Source organism: Perissodus microlepis, chromosome 19 (assembly GCF_051167445.1).
Source record: "Perissodus microlepis isolate ML-2025 ecotype Zambia chromosome 19, ASM5116744v1, whole genome shotgun sequence".
In the NCBI taxonomy this organism is placed as follows: domain Eukaryota; kingdom Metazoa; phylum Chordata; class Actinopteri; order Cichliformes; family Cichlidae; genus Perissodus; species Perissodus microlepis.
This window is the reverse complement of record NC_140479.1, coordinates 17,126,317-17,150,671: the sequence shown is the minus strand read 5'-3', so window position 1 is coordinate 17,150,671 and position 24,355 is coordinate 17,126,317. Positions and strand designations below refer to the sequence as shown.

The window sequence follows — 24,355 nt, the reverse complement described above, 5'->3', positions numbered from 1 at the left end:
GGCCAAAACTACAAGAAAATTGGAAGCAAAATATTAAAAAAAAAGAGAAAAAAAAGAAAAAAAGAGTCACTCAGCATTTTTGCACAAAGCTGTAGGTTTATAGAGAGTTCATGCAATGCCAAATTCTTTGCTGTACTGGTTGCTTATTTTGTGGTCTAATCGTTAGGATTACAAAGGGTACCTCTTAAGGTTGAGTAAACTTTTATTCAGTGAGGTTGCAGCAGTGGCATCACCCCCTTCACCACAAGGTGGCAGCAGAGCCCGCTGTCTTTTGACAGCTGCAGCAGTGGATAACAAGTACATCACATCTGTCCGTGTCAGACACAACGCAGGAGGGAAAAATTAAATTGAAGTTTGACGAGTCTCTTTGAAGTTTGCATAAAGTAAGCGACTGCCTATAAACAGTCTCTTACGTTGCGCTCATTTGGTCCAGGGGGTTTTAATGGAAGCTTGTGAAATCGTTATCTATCCCCGACTTATTTATTTATTTTAAAATATGCTTCTCAGGAGCCTCACTCTCACCCCGATCTCTTCCAAAATGTTATCAATCGACGCATCACTGACCCTCGTGATGTGCATGAACTCTGGTTTTAAATCAGGGACACTGCAGTGAGTTTGACCCGATTTAAAAATGCAGTGAGCAAGAGGAGAAGAAGGGAGCATCTTATCACCAGTGCAGAGAGAGAGAGAGGGAGAAAGGGAGGGAGGAAGAGTCCCACCGTGTTTCGGAGGCAGAAGAGTCCAGACTGGCGGCTTCAGAGGAGACACGGACCCACTATGTCCCGGTTATGTCCTTACCTGGTTCAGGTAGGTGAAATCACGTCTTTAAGACTGTTAAACATGCATGTGCATGCAGCTGATGATGTTGCATGTTATGACCTGTGAATGACACCGTTTTATAGCTGCAGCTGAGGACCTGGAGACAGCTGCTAAACGATAATAAAGAGTATTTAGGCAGAGTCATTATGTGTGCTGTTTGAGATGGCTCATTTCTGGCTCAAGCCATAGTGATTTTTTATTTTTATTTTTATTTATTTTTTGTCAAAATAGTCCAATACTTATTTCCAAAGGCTTCTTTTACTCACTTAACTTCGCTCAACTGTAGAAAACAACCACATATATCAAAGTTTTTTTTTTTTTTTTTAAATAATTACCATGTCCGCATTGATCTTCACTCAATTCAGTTACCCAAAAAAACATAAAATCAGAGTACTTTAAATTTTTTCATTACCGTTGCATAGCTTTATTCATGATGGATATTAATAGATATTAATTCATTTTTAATACTTGTTTACAGAGTGAACTGATATTTTCTTGTAATTTAGATCATACAGTTGTTAAACATGTTAAAACTCCTTTTGTAACTAGCTTGTTGTCCGTGGCATGAGTAATGACTGACTTAAACATAAAACTGCCCTTACTTGTTACTGTAAAAAGCAGTAATGGAGTGCACACACAATAGCATGCACATTGTGATAGTTTTAAATGTTCATTCACTTCTGTTTTTGCATCTAAACCCACTAAATGTCAGAAAATCCAACCAACTATTCAGAAGAAAACGTAGAACGAATGGGCTTTAAATGTTAATAAGTTCAAAATATAGCACTCATTATTTCATTTTTTGATAATCATGATGGATTTTAAAGCTGTTGAGAGCATTAAGCAAGCATTTTGTCCTGAAACTGACACTAACTTGACACTTTTAATATGAAGTAAGAGCGCAGTAAGTGTGAAAAGGATATTTCATCACCCAAATGATCCCACAGGGGTCTTTATCAATGATTGAAGAGGTCTCTAGCTCTGTTTTAAATACACATAAAAATAGCTGAATTACAGGATTGTAACTTCTTAAACAGGTCAGTTAAGGATGATTTAGACATAAGGTTAAATAGGGCAGCATAATTATGCAGCCTTTATCTTCTCAGTTCTCAATTAATGAAATTGAATATGCAATGTTGTACATATATTTATTGTCGATTGCAGGGTATTAGATGATAAAGTTACATCATTTAAAAATTGGACCAAATTTTATTAAAAAATGTTTACTATAAAAATGTATTTATGCATACTACTTCAAATGTGGTCATGCAAATTTTAGATTATACATGTTTATTAACCCCGTAAAATACATTTGGAGAAAAGTCAAGTTAGATTTCAAACACTTTTAATTAATAGAGATGAGACTAGTAATGGGGAGAATACAGACAATATTGTTATAGAGCAATATCCTGAGCTTTGCTCTTATTTTTGGCACAATGTCTCCACTTTGAAATGGCATCAGAGATGAGGAATGAACCCGAGGTAGAAGCTCAACAAGCAGTCAAAGGTATAAATGTAGAATCAGTTGAGATCCTCAACTAGGACAGTGGCAGCTGTCCGTGGTGCTAGAATTTGAGCATTCTCAGTTTTCAAATAGCTCTGTGTCTTTAGATATGTACTTATTCCCTCACAAAAAGTATTTGCCTGGTTGGATCTCCTGTATATTTTTACATTTTTAGCTATGGTGTGATTGGATGAAAGATGATTGATCTGCAAGTAATTTTTCTCCTACAGATTTCTGAAATACATGTGTTGAATTATTTAGATTTGTCAATGTAATAAATGTATTATGAAGTAAGAATTAACGCTCCATGTCTCATTTGCAGGGTGGAAGCACTGAAGAAGAAGCAGATGAGTTTAATTTGCTCGTAGAGGATTGATGGCCCTGTATTATGGCCAAGTGGACATGATTCTACATTCAGCACCACTGGCACGATGTCGAATATGATTTACCTGACTGTCGTAAGCATTTTGTATTTACCTTTTTTACTGTTCGAGGCATTCGGTTTGTCCAGAGGAAAGTATGAGAGGTCGGTGGTGCCAAGTTCTGCCTCTCGCCTGGTGGCGAGGATGGACGGGGATATTATAATTGGAGCCCTTTTCTCTGTTCACCACCAACCATCAGCTGAGAAGGTGGCGGAGAGGAAATGTGGAGAGGTCCGCGAGCAGTACGGCATCCAAAGGGTGGAGGCCATGTTCCACACTTTGGATCGGATTAACTCGGACCCAAATCTGTTACCCAACATTACCCTTGGATGTGAGATCAGAGACTCCTGCTGGCATTCCTCGGTGGCTCTGGAGCAGAGCATCGAATTCATACGAGACTCTCTCATCTCCATCCGGGATGAGAGCGACGGCTCCAGGTGGTGCATTGAAGGGGCGCCTTCCAGTCAGCCACCACCGACCAAGAAGCCCATCGTTGGAGTCATTGGGCCGGGCTCCAGTTCTGTTGCCATTCAGGTGCAAAACCTTCTGCAGCTATTCAACATCCCGCAGATCGCTTATTCTGCAACTAGTATTGACCTCAGTGACAAGACACTGTTCAAGTACTTCCTCAGGGTTGTACCCTCAGATACTCTTCAAGCCAGAGCCCTGGTGGACATTGTCAAACGATACAACTGGACCTATGTGTCAGCCGTTCACACAGAGGGTAAGACACTTTTCTTTATCAGCTGGGGGCTCACAACACAGTGCTCCAAACTCAAACAGTACACTAGTCTAATAAGAACCTACCTTATTAGACTCCTACATTACCTATAATGGCACTCATTAGCTTTTTAAAAAAGCCCCTTCATGGCTTCCTGTGTTTGAAAACACACACTGTTGAAACCCTACATCTCCAGTGTGTGATACAGACCTTCTAATACACTGTTTCGAGTGCAGTTTCATGAAATCTAGATTCATCTAGACCTACAGAAGTTCTAGATTAAATCATTTGACATAATTTTGGCAGGTTTTGCAAGCTTGAAAACTCTCCAAAAATGTTTTTACTGACTAGCTGAGTACGATTCAATTTGACAGGTAAACTGACCTTCATTTGCAAAAATGCTGTTCTATATTAATAGTGTCTGTTGTTTCTGTTGACCTAACTTATTTTATAAGAAACTCATTTCATTAGGCACACCTATTCAACTACTCCTTAACACAAATGTCAATTCAGAGATGATCATGATGACATGCTAGAGCTCAAAATAACTATCAGAATGGGTAAGAAAGCTGATTTAAAGGTGAAATAACCACTTATTACAACCAAGGTATGCAGAAGAGCATCCCTAAACCTTAAAGCAGATGGGCTGCAGTGGTCACACTAGGTGCTATTTGTGTTGCCTTTGAACAGGGATGGCTGTAGTTCCCCTAGACTTTCCAAAATTGGGTTATAGAAGATTGGACAAATGTTGCTTGTTCTGATAAGTATTGACATGTGCTACTACGTTCAGATGGTAGGCTCAGAATTTGGCTAAACACCACAAAATCATGGATCCATCCTGCCTTGTATTAACAGTCCAGGCTGGTGGTATGGTATGGTATGAAGACGTTGCCCCCCTTAGCACCCACTGTGCATCATTTAAACACCATGACATGGTCCTCCAGCAGGGCAATGCCACAAAGCTCAGATCATCACAGAGTGGTTTCTTGAACATAACAGTGATTTTACTGTACTCAGATGGCCTCCACAGACCACATCGCAGATGTGTGGTCCACAAATCTGCAGCTATTTCATGACACTCTCACGAAAACTAAAAGCAGTTCTGAAAGGAAAAAGGGGGTTCAATGGAATACTACCAAGGTGTAACTAATGAAGTGGCTGTGCTCAGTTTAAGTATGGCTTATGTACTGCTGTTCCAACAGCAGGTGGCTGCAGACATGATTAAAGCCTGTTTTGTGTGACTAATCCATATTCGTTCAAGTGGTGGGCAATTTCAGAGGAGAAGTGAGGTCTCTTTATGGTAATTATACCATTTGTTTTCATGCCTTAAAGATCATTTGAGGCATAAACTATCATTTTTGTACAACACTTGCTCAAAACACAACAGTCATCCCAAACTCATTTTTTCCAGGCATGTTTTTATAATCAGATTCTAATTACGTTTCCTCCCACAGTTTTTATACCCGAGACACGGTTACGGCAGCTGTTGCAAATCAGTTTTAACTGATGGAATATGAAAACAAGTTTAAAACCATCTGCTAAATCCAAACAAAAACCTGGCAAGCTTTCCTTGTTTACAGAAATGAATACCTGTTTGTCATTCTGTAATGAATTAAATATGAGCAGTAGGTGTTAGATGTTACAGAGGAAGCTAGATTACAGCCTGTTTATTGGATTTATGAGTGATGCTGCAGCTGAATGACTGCGAACATCTGGACGGACAACCTAAAAATGACAAGACTTATGTGAGTGCTCGTCCTCTGATACTACTCTTGAGGTCACGGTTGGCCCATTTGCTCTAGTTGCACTGCTCTTGATTCCACAGCAAGAGGTCTGGGGACACAGTGAACTATTTAAATGTTAAAAGAAGAGTTTTTCGATAATTTTCCCTCTGGATTATTTCCTTTAAAGAACATCTTATAGAATAAAACATGACAGAATGAACTTATGAATGAGAACCCTTTACATTTTCTTGTGAATGAGCCAAACTGACAACTCCTTTTATCTTTCTCAGGTAACTATGGGGAGAGTGGGATGGAAGTATTCAAAGAGCTTGCCTCGCAGGAAGGCCTTTGCATCGCCCATTCTGACAAGATTTACAGCAATGCTGGGGAGAAGCACTTCGACAGGCTGCTGAGAAAGCTGCGGGAGCGTCTGCCTAAAGCCAGAGTTGTTGTCTGCTTCTGTGAAGGCATGACAGTCCGAGGGCTTCTCATGGCTATGAGACGGCTCGGAGTAGCCGGAGAGTTCCTCCTAATTGGCAGGTTTGTTGGAGAATGTTTTCCCACAGGGCTTTTAGGTTTGTCAGTCATGGTGCTCTTTGGAACAAAAGAACAACAATGACGAGAAGAAAATCTTTCTTGCTGATGCTTTTCAAAAGTAGCTGTATTTTTATATGTCCACAAAAATCAGTCAGTATATCAGTTTAAATAAATAAGAGGCATATTTGTATGTCAGATAGAGTAATGGCCTTTGTGTTAATAATGCTGATTCCAATCCCAAAAATGTTAGGATGCTGGATGATTAGGAAATCTCTTTAACTCATATTTAATCCAGAATTGAGTGTAGAAAATATTAACTGTTTAAAATGACAAAAATGTGGCATTTAAAGAAAAAATTTATGTCACTTTGAATTTGATGGCTGCAACATATCTCAGACAAGATGCACTCAAGACAAGCAAACCTCCCCCAAGGCAGCTCATGCTCTGGGCAGTATTTACATTTAAGGGACTACTACTATATTTTGTATATATTTATTTTGTTTTCCTTGTTTGTTTGTTTTTAAATATACTTTAAGACATTTGTGCTGCAGTTTACTTATTCAGAAACATTGTGCATGTATTCAAATTGTTAAGTATTTAATTGGTTATAACCTGCTACTGTAATATACAAAATAGTGTGATATATCGACTCCCTATACATCACTATTGATATGTTGCCAATATAAACAATGGCAGTAAGAAACAGTTATAAATAGCTCTATATAACTATTATAGTAACGCCTTGACCTTCAGATATATCTACTGACTGTAAAGAGGAGGTCAAAGGTCAAATTTGACATATTATTTGAAATCTTTATATATGTGACACTTTTACGAATCATAGTTTCAAAGTTATAAGGCTTTTGTCAAGTTATTAATTGCTCATGCACACACAGAAATATATTGTGTTATTTAATTTAGTTTTGTAATCACATAATTTCCTCAAGGATTAATAAAGCATTCTGATTCTGATGCTCCCACATACCATCAGAGACACAGGCCCCAAACTGAGCACTGATCGTAATCCAGATGTTCTCATTCCTCTTTAGTCCAGAAGAAGAACACAGCAATGTCTCCAGATTCTCTGAATCATTTGATGATATTATGTACTGTAAATGTGGAAATATTCAAAGTCTTCATACTTCTATGTTGAGGAACATTACTCTTAAACTGTTCTCCAATTTGTAGACCCAGTTTTGTTGCACACGGGTGGTTATCTTTGATATTAGGAAATGCCACCTCTCTAAGATGCTCTTTTTTTAATACCTTATTTTATTACTGATCTGATGCCAATTAACCCAATTAGTTGCCAAATGCACCTTCAGCTGTTTTTTTAGTTCCCTCTTACTTTTTCAGTGTTTTGTTGCCCCCATCCCAACATTTGACAATGCCTCAGTTTAAATGTTTAATGATCCATGTTCGACATGAGCAAAATATGGATTTATGAGCTCTGTAGATCATTGCATTCTGTTAATTACATTTTGCACAGCGTCCCAACATTTCTAGAAATGGGTTTTTAATTTATCCTCCCAACAGGCATATTGAAACTAGCTGTGTTTTATATCTCAAAACTTGACATTTTTCAATAACCTGAGGTGCTTGTGCCACATTATTGAGCAAATATTATCAAACCAAGGTATATCTGCACACATGGAGCTTTACAAAAGATGCCAGTATGTTTTAGCCATCAGTTTGTGGACTTGCTTTTGAAGTAGACGTGACCCATGACCATATTTGGAGGACAGGTCTAGGGAGCTATCAGCTACCATCAGTGCTGCCTAGTTACCTTGGTTAGCAAGGCGTGCCCATAACTCACTATAAAATTTATATGAATGAAATATGGTACAACAAATGGCACCCATCTTTCACTCATAGTGGTTATGTCATAAATTATGCACAACTGCAAACCCTAATGCAATTTAAATGGGCGATTTCCATCTAAAAATAACACCTGTGCAGTGTGTACAAATGGGGAAATTTTTACTGCTGTAAATGCCATCTTGCTCCAGCTCTGCTTTCTTTTTGGCACTTGGGATCATTTAGTAGCTCTTCTGCAGCATTCACACGCTGTCACTCAAGATAAGGATTAGCAGTTTCCAAATATTTAACAACTATTCTTCCACAACACGTTTAAAGATTAAATTTAGTATTAATGTTTTACCTTTTAGAGAAAAGCTGTTAGGCATCTTACTAGAAGATCCTTTCAGGAGCCCTTCGTCTTCTGCTAAATGCTAAACATAGAAAAATGACACTCTGCTGACTGAAATATGAATGCTGAATTCCATGTTGTGACACTCAGTTGTACTCAGAATGGATTATATACAAAAAGTTCATATGAAGCAAAATATTCTTCCTTTCCTAACGGTAGCAGAGTTCCCCTGAAAGCAAGAAGATGCTTTGAGTCTGGCTCAGTAATGAATAATGCATTCACGCTCCCTGTCAGATCACAGGAGGGATGGGCTAATATGGGACAGCACCTCCAGCATAAGCTGGGGAAATTGGAGTAGTGAATATCAAAGCTTATATCAGCACATACACCAGGCATTCCCTTTTTGTGGAGCCTCAGTTCACCCTAAGTCCAGTTAGCAGTTGTTGTAGAACCAACGCTAAAAACCAGCTACGGCTGATTTGCCAAGAGTGGTTTATTAATGTTTAGATTCAAAGGAGTCAACCCGATTTACTTGCGACCCAAATGATGGAATAGGTGCATAAAGTTAAAAAAAAAATAGGACACATTAAAGCCTAAACTCGCTCTCACCCCTTCTACTTAAATTTGCACTGCTGTGAAAGTCTACACTGAAGATAAGGAGGGCGTGAGTTTGGTAGAACAGTGTGTGTGTCTGTGCGTGCACACGTGTGTGTTTTCTGGGTCAAGGAGACTACTGAAAAAGGAAAATGTTTTTTAGAGCAATGCAGTAAGTGAACACACGCAGGCCTGTGCAGTGGGCAAATCGAAATGCCTGAGGTGCTGGTCATCAGCCATCCATCTTCTGCTGTGTGGAGGATGAAAGAGATGGCTGTTCTCACACTGCAGAACCCACACATCACAAACAACAAACAACTCGTTTGATCAACTCTCCAGTGAAGCCCCCATTGTGTTGGAATTCATAGAAAATATCAATTTTATGATTTAGATTGCAATGTTTGACTAGTGATCAAATAAATGATTTCATTAAAAAAACTGTTTGGCTCTACGTTCATAGTTTTTCTAATAACGCCACTGTGCCCCAAATTAAATGATTCACAGACGTGTGAGCTCAGACTTGTGTTAGAAGTCTGTACGGTATGTGCGTGTGTTGACGTCAGAGCTGAAGGTTTTTGGCACCCAGAGTGTTGGACTGGGGGTAGTGTGATGCTGAGAAGCAGATGGCCAGGTACTGTTGATGCTGTCACGCTGGACAACCATTGTCAATTTATTTTTGAAGCACCAGCCAAGCCAAAGATGCTGCTGGCTTTCGCTTCTTAAACAAAATGTGGGTTGTAGAAGTCGGAAAATTGCTATTTTTGTCCTGTAGATGGGTTTGTGTAATATATACAATATTTTTAAATATTCTGTTTTGAAGGGCATTTAATTGTTTTGGACCAGATTTAAATGTCTGTTTAAATGTTAAAGCCCTCTTCTTATTGTTTCATCTTTTAAGGCCGTGTGTACAGGCACACAACACACGCAGTGGTTGTGCTCACTATTTTCACTTTTATTAACAGTTGCACAACAAGAAAACAGTCTCAGTCCAGATCTCAGTCTCTCCCGCTCATCTCTTCCTTCACTATAAAAGAAACAGAGCCTGTCATCAGTCAAACGCCATTACCTGTCACCTCACCTGCCTCCCAGCACCGCCCCGTTGAGCTCACTGCTCCACTCCTCCCCTGCAGCTGAGCCAGGGACCACACCTCCACATGGTGTTACTCTCCAAAGCTGATGAGCTGACGACCTGCTGAAGTTCAAATTAAACATCAGAATGGGGGAAACGGGATTTAGTGATTGGTTTGTGGTGTCAGATGAAGTCTTCAGAAGAGCATCTCTGAATGCAGAATATGTATCTCCTCGAAGGAGATGGATTACAGCAGCAGAAAACCACGCTAGCTGGGCAAAGAGCAGGAAACCGAGGCTACGATTCTCATCAACAACAGAAAAGTGTTGCAGATATTTATCTTTTTATTTTGTTTTTATAACTTGCAAGAATATTGGAATTTTGCAACTTTGAGTTAGTACCAAACATATGTAAAGGCAGGTAATACTACTACTACTACTACTACTACTACTACTACTACTAATAATAATAATAATAATAATAATAATAATAATAATAATGATAAGACACCAAAATACATTTCTTAATAAGGTGTTGGACAAAACTAGAACAACTTTGGCACACTTTAGCAGGGAATCTCAAAATCTGTAAGCTTGCTGGAGTTCTGTCTTTCCTCATTTACTGTTTTCATGATAGTCCAAAATCTCCCACAGGTGCTCAGCTGGATTTAAATGTGTTGATAGCGCATTATTATTATCAAACTATCCAGTGACCCAAGCTTTGAGCCAATAGCTAAATGAATGAGAACAATAAATATGTCATTTGTTCCATATTTCCAGTTATATTTGTTGTATTGTGAGAAAGAGCTCCTGTATCTGACCTTGTGCAGCAGAGCTGAATCAGAAGGTGCTTCTCTGCCTGTCCAGTAATGAATCCAGAGGCTGGAAATGATTCTCCATGATGAGTAACTGTTTGTTAGTGACTTTCTCCCCAGCACAGCTTCAAAAGTGTCCAGTTTGTAGCCAATCCCAGACCCAGCTCTGATGCTGCTCCCCCAGCAGACCACAGCAAAGCAAACTGCCTTCGTCACAGATCTCCAGCATTTCGCTGCACATGTCTCAGCTTCCTCAGGAAATAGAGCCTGTTCATCACCTCTTTGTTCACAGCCTGTATTGGTCTTCCAATTCAGCCCGCTGTAGATGTGGACACCCGGTTACTTGTTCTTCTCCACCACATCAAAATCCTGTCACAAGTTAGACACGGGTCATCGTTTTTTGATCACCACCTCTCTGATCTTATTCACATGCAGAAGCAGATGATTCCTCCAAGACTACTTCACAAATCATCGTCTCAGTAGAAGAAGAATTGGGTTAAATGCACTTGAGAAATCACAGAAGGTGATCTTGACCTTGCAGCTGTTTCTCTGTGTATGGGAGTAAGCTGTCTGCAGCATGTAGATGAATATATCGCCCACTCCCCGGCTTGGTCTGTATTCATCCGCAGAGCGTCAAGAGATGTATTCACCTGTGGTCTTTTAGGTGGACCATCTTCAGTGCCATCATCACATGAGGTTGCTTTCATCATCAGGATAAACATGTTTCATCATAGGATACAGGTAATCTCTTAAAATAGCTGGATTGATTTACAAGCAAGTGGACCTAAACCATGACAGCAAAATGCTCTGTGCAACTAATGTGCCACCAGATTCCCTTTCTTTGTGGCTAGAAGGACTGAAGGGTTGAAGTTTTTCTTCAGGTTGTCACTGATCTGTAATGTTTTGTTTTCCATTCAGTGTGTCGCTGCATTTTAAGAAGCTGTTTTTCTGTCAAATCATCACTGGAATATTCAGTTTAAAGTCTCTCATATTCCCTTTTCTCAGCTTTCATTTCACCCGCTGAGACGTACAATGCCACATGAATATATCAAGGACTTGATCCTACACTGCATAATGCTGCTATAAAACACATTTGAAACTGAAATGAATGAGAAATGGGGTTTTAATTTTTATTCTAATTTAAATCTGGAGCATCCAAAAGTCTCTTTTGTCTGCATGACCTTTTGCAACGGGATCAGATGCTGAATTGACTTTCAAAGTGTTGAGTATAAAGCTATAAATACGAGTTATGACCAGCTTTGACACTTAGGGCTCTAGAGTCTGCGTGTTGGGTGGGAGTTTGTTTCTCTCCGGGGCAGATTGCAGAGCCGCAGTACTAATCTGCGAATTCTCACCAGACTTGTGATTGTGTCTGTGGACTGAGGCTTTTTTTCCCCCTTCTTCTTCTTTCAGCAAGTACAGCGAGCACTCCACGCCCCTCAGCGGGGAGGCTGAAAGGGAAACAAAGTCAGGAAAACAAAAGGGAGATGTTGTTTTTCTTCAGGATTTAGTGTGCGCTGACTTTTCTCGGCAGCTCGGCAGCATAAAACAGTTTGTTATTTTTGTCTTGCCAGATGCTGACTAATATTGTGTGACTTGTTATTAAATTATAAAAATGCAGTAGCTGGAGATAGCCTTTAGGGTTAGGTTTGAATGCTTGGCAGGTTTTAGGTTGTGTATTGATATTTTGTTGGTTGCAAAAGATATTCCTTTGATAACAGAGCTTTGGAAACTACATCAATTTAAATGTCTCTGATTAGATCCTTCTCTTTCTCTTCTCTTTCCCACAAAATAGATATAATTTATTATTTATTTATAATATTATGGGTTTTGAAAGGTCAGTAGGAAAGATTTTGCAATGCTTTAAGCTCTGACATAATGTTTAGACATACAATGCAGCAAGTGGGTGTCTAGTTTAAGTAGAAATGATTACAGTGTCCTCCTTCTCTCTGCAGTGATGGATGGGCAGACCGAGTCGAGGTGGTGGAGGGGTACGAACAGGAGGCTGTGGGAGGCATCACCGTGAAGCTGCACTCTGAAGAGGTCTCCTCATTCGACGACTACTTCCTGAGGCTCAAGCTCAGCACCAACACCCGCAACCCATGGTTTCCAGAGTTCTGGCAGTACCGGTTTCAGTGCCGCCTTCCCGGACACCCGCAAGAGAACTTGAATTATGCACGAAACTGCTCAGGTAGCTAAACAACTCGTCAAGCAATTATGATGTTTTCCTGCTGTTTGTTTGCTTTGTTTAGGTTTTTTTTTATTCCTGGTTTCCGTTTTTACGCCAGCGTGCACATCTGCTTGTCTTTTTCAACTGTTCTGATGCGTCCAATGCCCAAAGGATGATGCCAAAAGGGCCCCACAAACTGGAACACGCTATTTAAATATGAATTAGACTGCCAGAGGGTAAAATTATCTCTAAGTCAATCCAGTAACACATATTTTTTTTATATTGTTCATTTCTGTGACACTTGGCTTTACAGAGGATGATGATCTAGGTAAACTAAATCCTTTCACGTATAACAGAGCTAATGCATTATTTGTTAATTTCTCGAAACAATGCTCAACAAGCATGTTTCCAAGACATAACTGTTTTATACACCACTCATATGTTTTTCTTTTTAAAATAAAAGCCTCTATATATTTACGTTTTCAATCTTAAGCTTTACGTTTTATGGGGATGAAGATGTTTCTCAAGCTCCCCAAATTTAAAATCAGTTATTTTAAAATGAGCCTATTTGAACATGTTGAGAAACGTAAATATAAAATGTTGCATGCAGCAAAAATCAAAAAAACGTTTTTTGACTTTAAGCTATAAATACTTTTGGGAATTTGTTTTTGCCATTGCATCTTTTTTTTCTTTGCACATTATTTTCAAGGATTTCTTTGATATATGACGCATATTTCTGCTTTTATTAATTTTTATGAAGCATCATTATTTAATAGCAGTTATTCACATAGGTATAGGTGGAGATATAGTGATTTGTCCTGTCCTGCAAACGTTTGTTTTTTTGTTGTTGTTTGTTTTATTTTATTTCTATTTTTATTTATATGTGTATCTATTTATTTATTTTGGTGTAGAACTCCAAGATGGTGAGTGAATACTTTTTAATGGAACCATAATGCTCCTCACTTTGGAAATATACATAGAGGTTGACTGATATTAAGGTTTTATCACATGCTGGGAAAATGTAAATGCATTGCTGATAATCTTTTTTCTTTCTATTACATTTCCAATTAATCTCAGTTGACCTCTAATATATGAAGCTATTGGGATGTTTTTCTTCCTGTGCGCTGAAAGCTCAACAATTGGGTCTTGTTTGCTCACATTTTGTGCTTTCCCACTTTTTCTAGCCTTAAGACAGTCGCATAAAACAGCCCAATAACATTTGAGTGAGATGGGAACTCGCTTAATTGCATGTAGCCACAGAAATAGCAGTTAACATGCAGGTAATGCATACGCTGGGATCCATTTTCTTCTTTTCTCTGCACAGTTCAATCCATGAAATACACAGAGAAGGTTCACTTGTCATGCAGCCGACTAATCCCGACGTGCAGCAGTAGGTCCTCTGCTTGCATGCTCGCATCATGACATCATTGCATCATGACTGAAGCTCACACAGCTCAGAGGAGTGCGGCGAGCGTCAAAGCGAAGGAGCTGTTAAACTAGGTCATCACCAGCAGATCCCATCGGACACTCACCCAGCTGCTACCCAACTAAATTTACTGTTGATGTGTTTGTTTGCAGAGGCAGTGAGTTTCCCAGCAGTCCTTTTTAGCGATCATTACGTGATTTAACACAAGTGGCAACAAACACGTCAGCAATGGATGACACTCGCGAAAGCCACCACGCTGTTATAAATGTCGCGGGATAGGACAGAATAAATTCTGTCTCACGGACTGCATAGACTGACAGTAAGGCTGAGAAAACATGCAACAAATGAATGTATAAAATGCTAAAATCAGGGCAAACACCAATCATCTGCATTCCTGCTCCTTAAGAATAATAAGTTGTTTCCAAAAACTCTGACATACCTGATTTTTAGGTTAAATGTTCTGCAAGCCAGTAAGAGATGCTCACAGCCTGATGAGCCTGACTTATAACCTATAACTATATAGTAGAAGTAGAACCTATAGTAGAAGTACTGACATTAGCTGACTCGACCTAACCTATTACTTCTGAATCTGTAAAAGACCCATAGGGATTGAACAATGACATACTTTTAACCAACAGTGTAACAGTAATGCTACTACTGCTACTATTAATAATAGTGGACGACATGAATTGCATTGTCAATTAACATTTTTTTAACTGTACACATAATACATATATTATAGAGTGTGTTTCCATCCGAGGAGACATGCTGTAATTTTCCACCTTAAAGTGTCATAAAAAGGTATCTGGTGGCAGATATTCAGCATGGTGTGATTATAGTGGGATTTTAGTATATGTTTGCATTAGTATAAATTTAAACTCAAGGAAATGGGCGAAAAACTTTCAAGTTTAGCCCAAAAGTGTCACGTTCCTACATAGCTGCAGATTAGAAAGACTTGCTTTTAGAAGGGCATAGGTATCTGTTAATACATAAAGATAAAATAAATAAATACATCTTTTTTCTCTACTGCACATTTCTATTGTTCAATTGTTTCAATTATGAAATATAGATGTGAAGATTAAAGCTTTTCAAGCTTGAAATCCTAATGAAAGATTAATGGCACTTAAAAACAAAGAATTCTGCAGTGCTTCAAATAAGGTTCAACTTTAATATATCCAAAAGCAAACCTTGATTTCAGACTTCTAAATTACTCATTGGTCATTCATGCACTTTTGGAAAAATGTTATATTTATAGGAGTGGCAACTTTTCTTAGGTTCTGGATGTAGTTTTAAAGTTTTGCGTGCAGCAGGTTTTGGTGGTAGTGCTTCAGCGTCTCTTGCTGTCCCCAGTGTCACCCTGCATTCCTCCGTTGCTCATTACTGCCCTCGCTGCTGAGCCAGCCCTGGCCTGAAGAGTTAGGAGATAAGACCTGTTATCACCACAACTTCTTATATCTGGCTTTGTCCTGGAAAAGATGGCGACCGAGGAATGTTTTGGGCAGCTGGACAGTATGATATTGATGGTCGGTGTAAATGCTTGAAGTAAACTTTAGACCTTTGCTTGGCTGTACAGGCCAAAATGTTCTGGTGAACTGTTTGTACCATTGATGCTATCTGTGATTAGCACAGACTCTAAACATGTTGCTTTCTTTTGCTGTTTTCTTGTGATGATTTAGGGCATTGTTTTCCTTAGTCCTCAGTTGCAGCAGTAATTTTAATTGTCTCTGCATATAAGAAATTCAGTCTGAATATTGAGCCTCAAAGAATGACATGTGAGAGACTTCTGCCTCTGATTTTTTATTTGTTTGTTCCTTATTGGCATTTTTCACAGGTAGAAATTATCCAGCAATGTGTCAGCCTATTGGTATCATCCGACCCTCGTGTCAGACTTACATGGATACAAAGTTCGGACTTTGTGTTCAACGGGCACATTACCTGCATTTCCTAACAGCTGCATTTCCATGAATGCTCAGGAGCAATCACAGGATATAATATAGATGTTCTTTGCTGTCTGCATCGCAAATGATATTCCCATTGTGTGGTTACGCTGGTTTTGTGTACACCTATGAAGGAAATGTAGTTCAGTAAGAGAAAATGCATCACAAAAATAACCCCCAATGAACAAACCCTTGGCAACAGTGGGAAGGAAAAGCTCCCTTTTAACAGAAAGAAATATTCAACAGAACCAGTCTCAGGGAGGACCATCTTGCTTTAAAATATACAAACACACGGGAATAACAAGAGGACCAAAAAATAAACTCAAAACTTGAATATATTAATTAGGAATTCAAGACAGAAAACAAGGCTCAAACATGACAAAACTACAGCAGGTGTAAGCTTCAAATTAATATGTGAATATTTCAGAAGGGATGTTGCCTGAATGGCAAAAACTTTTTTGTATTGCCCACAATTAGAAGGTGCAAAATTTCGAGTACAGTTGCTTAAGCAGGTGTGGAGGAAGCAGCTCCTATGGCAGGGGGTGCTTTGTGTGCATCAGTGTTTAGGTTGGTGGTACATGACTAAGTAGCATAGTAGTGAGTGACAGGACCGTAGGTTTCACAGATGCAACAAGACAATCTGTGTTTTTTTTACCTCACCTGCCAGTGCTCTAGCTCTATGACGGGTCTGTGCCTGGCTCCCAGTTTTACCAAAACACAGTGAATGCATGGTGTAGCTTGTTATACTTTAATACAATGCAACTGATAAACTGCTACTCTGCTTCTAGCTTGCATTACACTGAACTGATAGGGTGTGTCTGAACATCACACAGTGTTTGCTTCCAAATATTTTTTGTCTCATTCATTCATCCCGTTCGTCTGAGAAAAACCCCCAATAAGAACAGAAATGATTCAAATATGTGTTGGTTTGTTTTTCTGCTTGAGGAGACTGATTCTCAGTGGTTTCTATAGTTTTAGGCCAACTCTATTTGAATCCTGACTCATGACTGCAGAAATGAACAGACTTGCCATGGTAACAAGGATTATTTGAAGCCATCTTCCAGTTCTTTTAAAGCAGTATCCCACAGAGGCAAAGATACATGTGGCTTGCTGGCTGAATTTAGAGAGCAGTTATAAGAATGAATCTGTGAGCACCCTATCACTCCTTTGTAATATGTTACATCATGCTAGACAAGATATTAGGTATACCTGAAATGTAGAAATGTAAACTTTAACCACATAAGATGCTTCTGCTTGCAGCAATAAAGCACCTCGTGTAAGTCTTTCCCTGTATGTTTGTCTTGAAGATGAATCCTTACTGTTTTCTCATGTGTGGGCAGGTTATGAAAGTCTGGAGGACAACTACGTGCAAGACAGCAAGATGGGCTTCGTCATCAATGCCATCAATGCGATGGCCCACGGGCTGCACGATATGCACTCTCACCTTTGTCCCGGCCACGTGGGCCTCTGTGATGCCATGAAGCCTGTTGATGGAAGCCACTTACTGGAATTCCTTCTGAAGACATCCTTCACAGGTGTGTCCGGGGAGGACATATGGTTCGATGAGAACGGCGATTCTCCTGGAAGGTAAACCCACTTTTCTTATTGTTTTAGGTGAAAGGAATTTTTTAGACATTTTTAGAAAAAGTAGTTTAATTAAGACAGCATTAACTGACCTTCAATTTCATCCAGCGGAGGGCAGTGAACCACCAGTGCTTTAAGGGGAAAAATCCAATATATTCACTATTCAGTAACAGAGAACAAGTGAGAAGGTGATTAAAACCGGGATAAATGTAATGTTTTAAAAACTGCTGATAAATGTAAATTGAGGCACTACGCTCCCCGGATATTTTACCCACTAGCAAGACACATCATTAACCAAGGTACACCTTGCTAGTGGGTTGGACCAGATTTTGGTCCATGTTGACACAATATTATCACACAGTTGCTGCAGATTTTCTGTACTTCTACGATGTGAATCTCCCATTCCAACACATCCCAAAGCTGGTATAGTGGACTGTTGGACTTTTTACTCACTGGGTATTTCTCTTTTTGGACCAGTCTCTGTAAACCCTAGACATGGTTTTGTGGGAAAATCCCAGTAGATCAGCAGTTTCTGAAATACTCAGACCAGCTCATCCGGCACCACAAGCCACACTAGGTTCAAAGTCACTTAAATCACTTTGTAAGAAAACCCACCAGGTTCTCTACACGACTAAATGCACTGAGTTGCTTCCATGTGATGCGGCTGATTAGATATGTTTTTGTGAGCAGTTGAATAGGCATCTCTAGAAAAGTGGTTGGTGATTATTGGCTGATCTAAAGCACAATCGTGATCATAACAGCACACAACTTCCAGTAAGTAAGCCACATACAGTATTCTCATGTAAGTCCGTTCATGTCATTAAATCACAAAGTTTATGGTTAAGCCGTTAAGATAAAGTTAAATATTCTCCAAATTATATGTAGTAAAAGGGTCAGTGACTTCTTTTATGCTGAGTCAGTATGAGCCACCTAAGGAATACCAGTAAACATAACATAATTCCTGGATAGGGGGGATTTTTTTTCTATCAGCAATGGTGAAAGATCTTCCTCTGAGCCATTTCTTTCTTCCCACAATCAGGTATGAGATCATGAACTTTCAGCATGTGGAGACCAGTGTTTATGATTACATCAACATCGGCTCCTGGCACGAGGGCATGCTGAGTATCGATGATGACATGATCCAGATGAACCGCAGTGAGATGGTCCGCTCTGTCTGCAGTGAGCCCTGCTCCAAAGGAGAAATCAAGGTTAAGCTCGGATCTTGTACATGTTGTGATCAAACATTCCTGTTACATCTTTGTTGTTCAGTCTCTACGTCACACTTGTATGAGGTATTTGTGTAAAGTTTTTACAAAACACAGTAGGCCCCACATTGTTCATCTCGCACATAAATAGTTAGCTTGGCAACATTGTACCTGAATGAATTGAAGTAACATTGTAAAGAAAAGTGGGTCAAACGTCTGCCACAATGATGTGAGAGAATGATAAAGCCACGCAAAGAATGATAACTTCAAGTTATTGCTTCATAAACACGGCTCTCCACGCTATTAAACCATGGGGTTTACACAGTGCTTCTGCATTTTTGCTTAGTTTTCATCAAATAAATGATGACACTGTGTGACATATCATGTGGTGTTGTTAATCTGAGGTTGTGTTTATGTTTGGTGTTTTTTCTCATGTCTTTTTCCCTATGCTGAACCTTTCTATCTTTGTTTTTACTGTGTTGAAAACAAATATTTAAATATTTATGTAGATCTGGCCTTCCTTGGACATCAAAATACATCCATGATAAATATAGTTACTTTTAGAAGAGTATTTTTACTTTTGATTACCTTGCATGTTTTATGAACCAGGTGATAAGGAAGGGAGAGGTGAGCTGCTGCTGGATCTGCACTGCCTGCAAAGACAATGAGTACGTCCAGGATGAGTTCACGTGCAAGGCCTGTGACCTGGGCTGGTGGCCTGACAAAGAACTGGAAGGTTTGCTTGCACTCTTCACTTATCCGCTTGTGTAAATCTTTAGCTGCTTTAAATACTGTGCAGGGCCTGGCACAGGACCCTACTGGATTTTTCTAGAGATTAGTTAAATAGGAAAAAGGGAAAAGGAAATTTAATCAACCTACCAACACCTCTAAAGGTCAGTTTTTTACATGTTATACTTGGATGTTTAATTAGAATATAAACTGAAAGGGTTTCAAAGGGTCCTAATATACTATGACGTGTGTAACACACTATATTAGTAAATCAGTGAACAAAGAGGTGATTTTTTAGCCTATTTCACAAAGGAATCTTAGTAAACACAATTTGAAGCTTAAACAAACAAAAAACAAACAAACAAACAAACACCATCTTCTGGTCTCTCAATTAAAAAGTAAATAAATGCATTTTAGGTCATGTCTACCAGCTTCTTGAAATCACCAATGCTCCAGTCAGTATACAAAAAAAGATCCTAGACAAAGTGATTCATCTGATCCACACAGCAAATTTTGCTGCTCTGCAGTTTTGTCATTTAAATTTAGATGAATTTAGGTTGCTTCAGTGGCCACAGGGTATGTTTCTGCTGCATGACTGATGCTTGCAGAGATAAGAAGAGTTTCTTCTGGCTTATCTGAGGCAGTTTTTTTTCAAAGTTAAGTTCCTCCAAGCTTTTACTTCTCCTCCTCTTACCTGCACTCTGTACAGCCTGTCCCGCTAAGATTTTTGCAGCACTATTTCACAAACCTGTTCTGTCCTATTTTCATTGCTTTCCCATGACACCTGAGAGCCATTCATCATCTTCACCATTTCATCCGACAGCAGCCCTAGTTCACTTACCACTTCTGGCCCACTTTCAAAGGTCTTCTGTGGCTTTCAAAGACACTTCCTTAATAGGATCATCCTTCCCTCCATGCTGTTTCATTTTTTATTTTTACAGCCACAGATGTTTGGATACACATGAAATCAGCATAATGCGTAGCACAAAGAAGGATATAAAAATATTCTTGTGCACTTTTCTAACCCTACCTCTTGGCATTGTACAATACATAAATAACACAACATGAATTAGACATTCAAAGTGTGTTCTCAGCATGAGGCAGAGAGGCGAGCTTATTTGGATCCAAGAAAAAGCAGTTAGTTATTTTGTCCTGCTGCACCAGCACCCCTCCTCTGCTGGCTGCAGCCCAGCCTTGCCATGGCTGAGTAGAAAGAGGCTTATTTATAGTTGAACTAAAAACCTACTTTGAGACTTACTGTATTTTCTCAGGCAAAGATGGATTTTATTAATTTCTAATGTGTCCATACAGTACAACGTTAATATATTAGACTTTTCATTGAAAATGACCCTTTATTTAACTACGTTTCTCTAAATAATCATGAATATATTCCCAGAGCTGGTGCTAAAGGGATAAAAAATGTATAGAGTTGGCCAGCTTTTAGTATACTGTGGCTGTGTTTTTATAACCCGTGTTTTTCCCCTTTACAGGCTGTGAGCCGATCACGCTACGCTATCTGGAGTGGAGAAATCCAGAGTCCATTATCCAGGTGGTCTTCTCCTGTCTGGGCATCCTGGTAACATCATTTGTTACCTTCATCTTTGTCTTATACCGCGACACACCAGTGGTAAAATCCTCCAGCCGGGAGCTCTGTTACATCATCCTTGCAGGGATCTTCCTGGGCTATCTGTGCCCTTTCACTCTCATCGCCCGACCCACCGTGGCCTCTTGCTACCTCCAGAGACTTCTCGTCGGACTCTCAGCTGCCATGTGCTACTCAGCCCTGGTAACCAAAACCAATCGCATCGCTCGCATCCTGGCGGGCAGCAAGAAGAAGATTTGCACGAGGAAGCCGAGGTTCATGAGCGCTTGGGCTCAGGTGGTCATTGCCTTCATCCTGATAAGTGTCCAGCTCACACTGGAAATTACCCTCATCATCATGGAGCCTCCTGAACCCGTCAAATCTTACCCCAGCATCAGAGAAGTCTTCCTGATCTGCAACACCAGTAACCTTGGTGTTGTAGCTCCACTGGGCTACAACGGCCTGCTGATCATGAGCTGTACCTATTACGCCTTTAAGACCCGCAACGTCCCTGCAAATTTCAATGAGGCTAAATATATTGCCTTCACCATGTACACCACATGTATAATCTGGCTGGCGTTTGTGCCAATCTACTTTGGCAGCAACTACAAAATCATCACTACGTCCTTCTCTGTGAGCCTCAGCGTGACTGTAGCTTTGGGGTGCATGTTCACTCCAAAGATGTACATCATTATCGCCAAACCTGAGAGGAACGTGCGCAGCGCATTCACCACCTCCGATGCGGTGCGCATGCATGTCGGCGACGGTAAAATTGCTTGCCGAAGCAACAGCCTATTGAACATGTTCAAGAGGAAAAAGAACACTGGAAATGGCAGGTAGGTTCATTAATTGAGTCTGTGAGTCCTGCTCCTGAGGCACCTCAGGGATGCTGGTTTTACTGTAATTCCCTCTCAAAGGGAACGTAATGTCTTACTGTATTCACTTTCCTAGGGACACCTGTTGTAAACTGTGACGGATATAGGTCAGTACCCAATTCACACAGCCAGTTCAGCCCTTGATCTGTTATTAAAATTAAAACAAGCATCTCTGTGTGCTAAGGGATGGCAAATTAGATCCCTAATACAGAATGCAGGGTTTCTCCAGGGCTTCAATAGCATTTAAGGTGTTTCTTTTGAGATGTTATATTCAAAACCTGTAGATACCCTGTAATACTGACAATATTTAAAAAAAATAAATAAATAAAATAAAATAATGACATTAGTTTTTTACATGAAGCAGAAATGCTCTTTATGTCTCCACTTTTCTGGGTTCCTATGAAGTAACAGCCGTCTTTATTTTGTTCATAGTTCTAATGGAAAGTCTGTGTCATGGTCTGAACCAGGTGCAAGACATCCTCCAAAAGGGGATCACATGTGGCACAGACTGTCAGTGCATGTGAAGAGACAGGAAGCAGGTTCCAATCAGATGGCTGTCATCAAACCCTTAACTAATACCTACCATAACACGGGCCTGGAATTCTCAGACCTCAGCACTAAGACTTTGTACAATGTGGCTGAGGAGGACGAGAGTGACCCTGTCCATTATAACTCCCCTGACACTCCCCCTATGGTGGCCCACGGGCAAATGCCTGCCAGTGGGCTGAAAAAAGATGTGCACGAGGAAGTGGAGCTCTATTCCCCCGAGCCTTTGCAGCAAAATAGCATTATCCCCCCCAAACATGTCGTGATGGACCGCCTGCAAGAAGAGGGGGTGGTGAGTAAGTTCAACAGTGACATGCCTGAGATCTGTGATATGATAAGCATGCCTGAGGCTGTCAGTGGTGGGATGCCAGTGTACCATCAGGCTCACCTCATCCAGCAGGAGCCTGTCCTGCCTGTGCAGCTCGACCCATTTGATGAGGAGCCTGTCTTCCCTTTAGAGGAGGAAGAAGAGGAGGAAATGGAGAATGAGCAGTTTGGCCTTCTCCACGGCTACATGTACAACAACTCCCAGATTCATGACGAGGAGGACTTTGTTGAGGTCAAATTAGCAACAGAGGACTCTCTGGCTCTGATGCCCCCCTCGCCTTTCCGTGATTGCACCGGTGCTCTAGTAAGCCCCTTTCCCAACTCGCCAGTGTCCGAGTCGATTTTGTGCACACCTCCCAATGTCACATACGCCTCCGTCATCCTCAGAGACTACAAGCAAAGCTCCTCAACTCTGTGAGGGCACGCCCTAAATGTTAACGCTTGTACTATAAGTTTCTATGTGTTGTATATGATTTTACATAAGGAAAAAGTGATCCTGTGGTCTGTCAAGTCATTTTTCACTCCTAATAGCTTTTACATGATAAGGGTGAGACATACTGTATATTTCTAATATAAGCTTTTAGAGAGAAAAATAACTGTATATATATATTTATGAAATATTGTTTGATAAATGTAGATTAGGTATCAGTCTGATTGGTTTTTGGACTTTAATGGTAACTTAATGAGCATAGCTAATATAAAATTATTCAGTTTAATAATAAGGAAATTTGTTTTGTGTGACACGTTGCGTGTCATGTCCTTTGTCGGGCAAATGTAGAGGTTTAAAGCAAGAGTTGTTTTTTTTAAAAACTCCCTCATTGACTTTCTTGGTGAGAAATAGAAAAGTAGGTCAATGTCACTCTCGTGTATGTTTCTAGCTGCTCATAGTAGCTTCGTATCTAGTATACGGACATAAAAGTGGCATCCATCTTCACAGCTAAGAAGAGTTACACCCCCAGAACTATAAAACTATCTACTTAAGCTTGAAGTGCAGGGTAAAATGTTAATAAATGCCAACTTTATTGTGAAAAAATATATTATATTGTGAATCTCTGATAGATACAGTACTGCCAAACAATTGCACTGTACCTTGAATGTAGCAGAGGACAAGTTCAAGTGCCACGTTTGTTTTTCTTTTGTACATTTATCTTATTTATATGGTCTTGAGAGGCAATTTGAACCATTTGAAACTTGTATGTTTTATAAATAGACATCCGCTTTCAGAACTCTATATTATTGTATTGTGAATGTATGAATTGTGTATCTTATTTTGGTATTCTATATGAATTGTTAGTATTAAAGAAGAGAGTAGCTGTGTATGCTTATATTGTGTGTGATTGGTTGTGTACAACAATCCATTTCCTAAATATTTAGACTTTAACTTCCTATCAAAATTGTATAGTGTAATAAAGTGATACTATTTGCATTAGTTATACATCGATATAAGCTATATGAAGTTCAGTGTAAAATAAATCTACAGTTTTGAAATGGTAGTTTCTGTAGACGACAATTTTGAAGGGCACTTGTTTGATTTGAGTACATTAAATATTTTTTATGCTTTTGTCTTTCATGTTTTTCAAGTTGAAACATTAGGTGGCTCTGTGCTCTTGGCGTGGTTGCT

General features: G+C 39.7%; 1 protein-coding gene across 3 annotated transcripts; it reads left to right on the top strand.

Annotated features, from left to right (window-relative positions):
• The first annotated feature begins 331 nt into the window (after positions 1-331).
• grm1b (glutamate receptor, metabotropic 1b) lies at positions 332-24,295 on the top strand. Of its 3 annotated transcripts, XM_084914045.1 has the most exons (11): positions 332-807; positions 2,646-3,469; positions 5,481-5,730; positions 12,309-12,544; positions 12,837-12,851; positions 13,435-13,446; positions 17,227-17,473; positions 18,510-18,678; positions 19,285-19,411; positions 20,895-21,822; positions 22,294-24,295. In XM_084914045.1, the coding sequence occupies exons 2-11, from the start codon at positions 2,755-2,757 to the stop codon at positions 23,150-23,152; spliced, it is 3,558 nt and encodes a 1,185-aa protein (XP_084770171.1). In that variant the 5' UTR covers positions 332-807; positions 2,646-2,754; the 3' UTR covers positions 23,153-24,295. The 3 variants fall into 3 exon arrangements, with proteins under 3 accessions (XP_084770171.1, XP_084770172.1, XP_084770173.1); XM_084914046.1 differs by lacking the exon at positions 13,435-13,446; XM_084914047.1 differs by lacking the exons at positions 12,837-12,851; positions 13,435-13,446 and having other exon boundaries at positions 333-807.
• Positions 24,296-24,355: the final 60 nt, after the last annotated feature.

Excerpts from the sequence above, each read along its gene's own strand:
- grm1b (XM_084914045.1), top strand. The coding sequence starts at position 2,755 with ATGTCGAATATGATTTACCTGACTGTCGTAAGCATTTTGTATTTACCT. Across the intron at positions 19,412-20,894 it reads GCCTGACAAAGAACTGGAAG|GCTGTGAGCCGATCACGCTA; the intron begins GTTTGCTTGCAC and ends TCCCCTTTACAG. Across the intron at positions 21,823-22,293 it reads AAGAACACTGGAAATGGCAG|TTCTAATGGAAAGTCTGTGT; the intron begins GTAGGTTCATTA and ends TTTTGTTCATAG.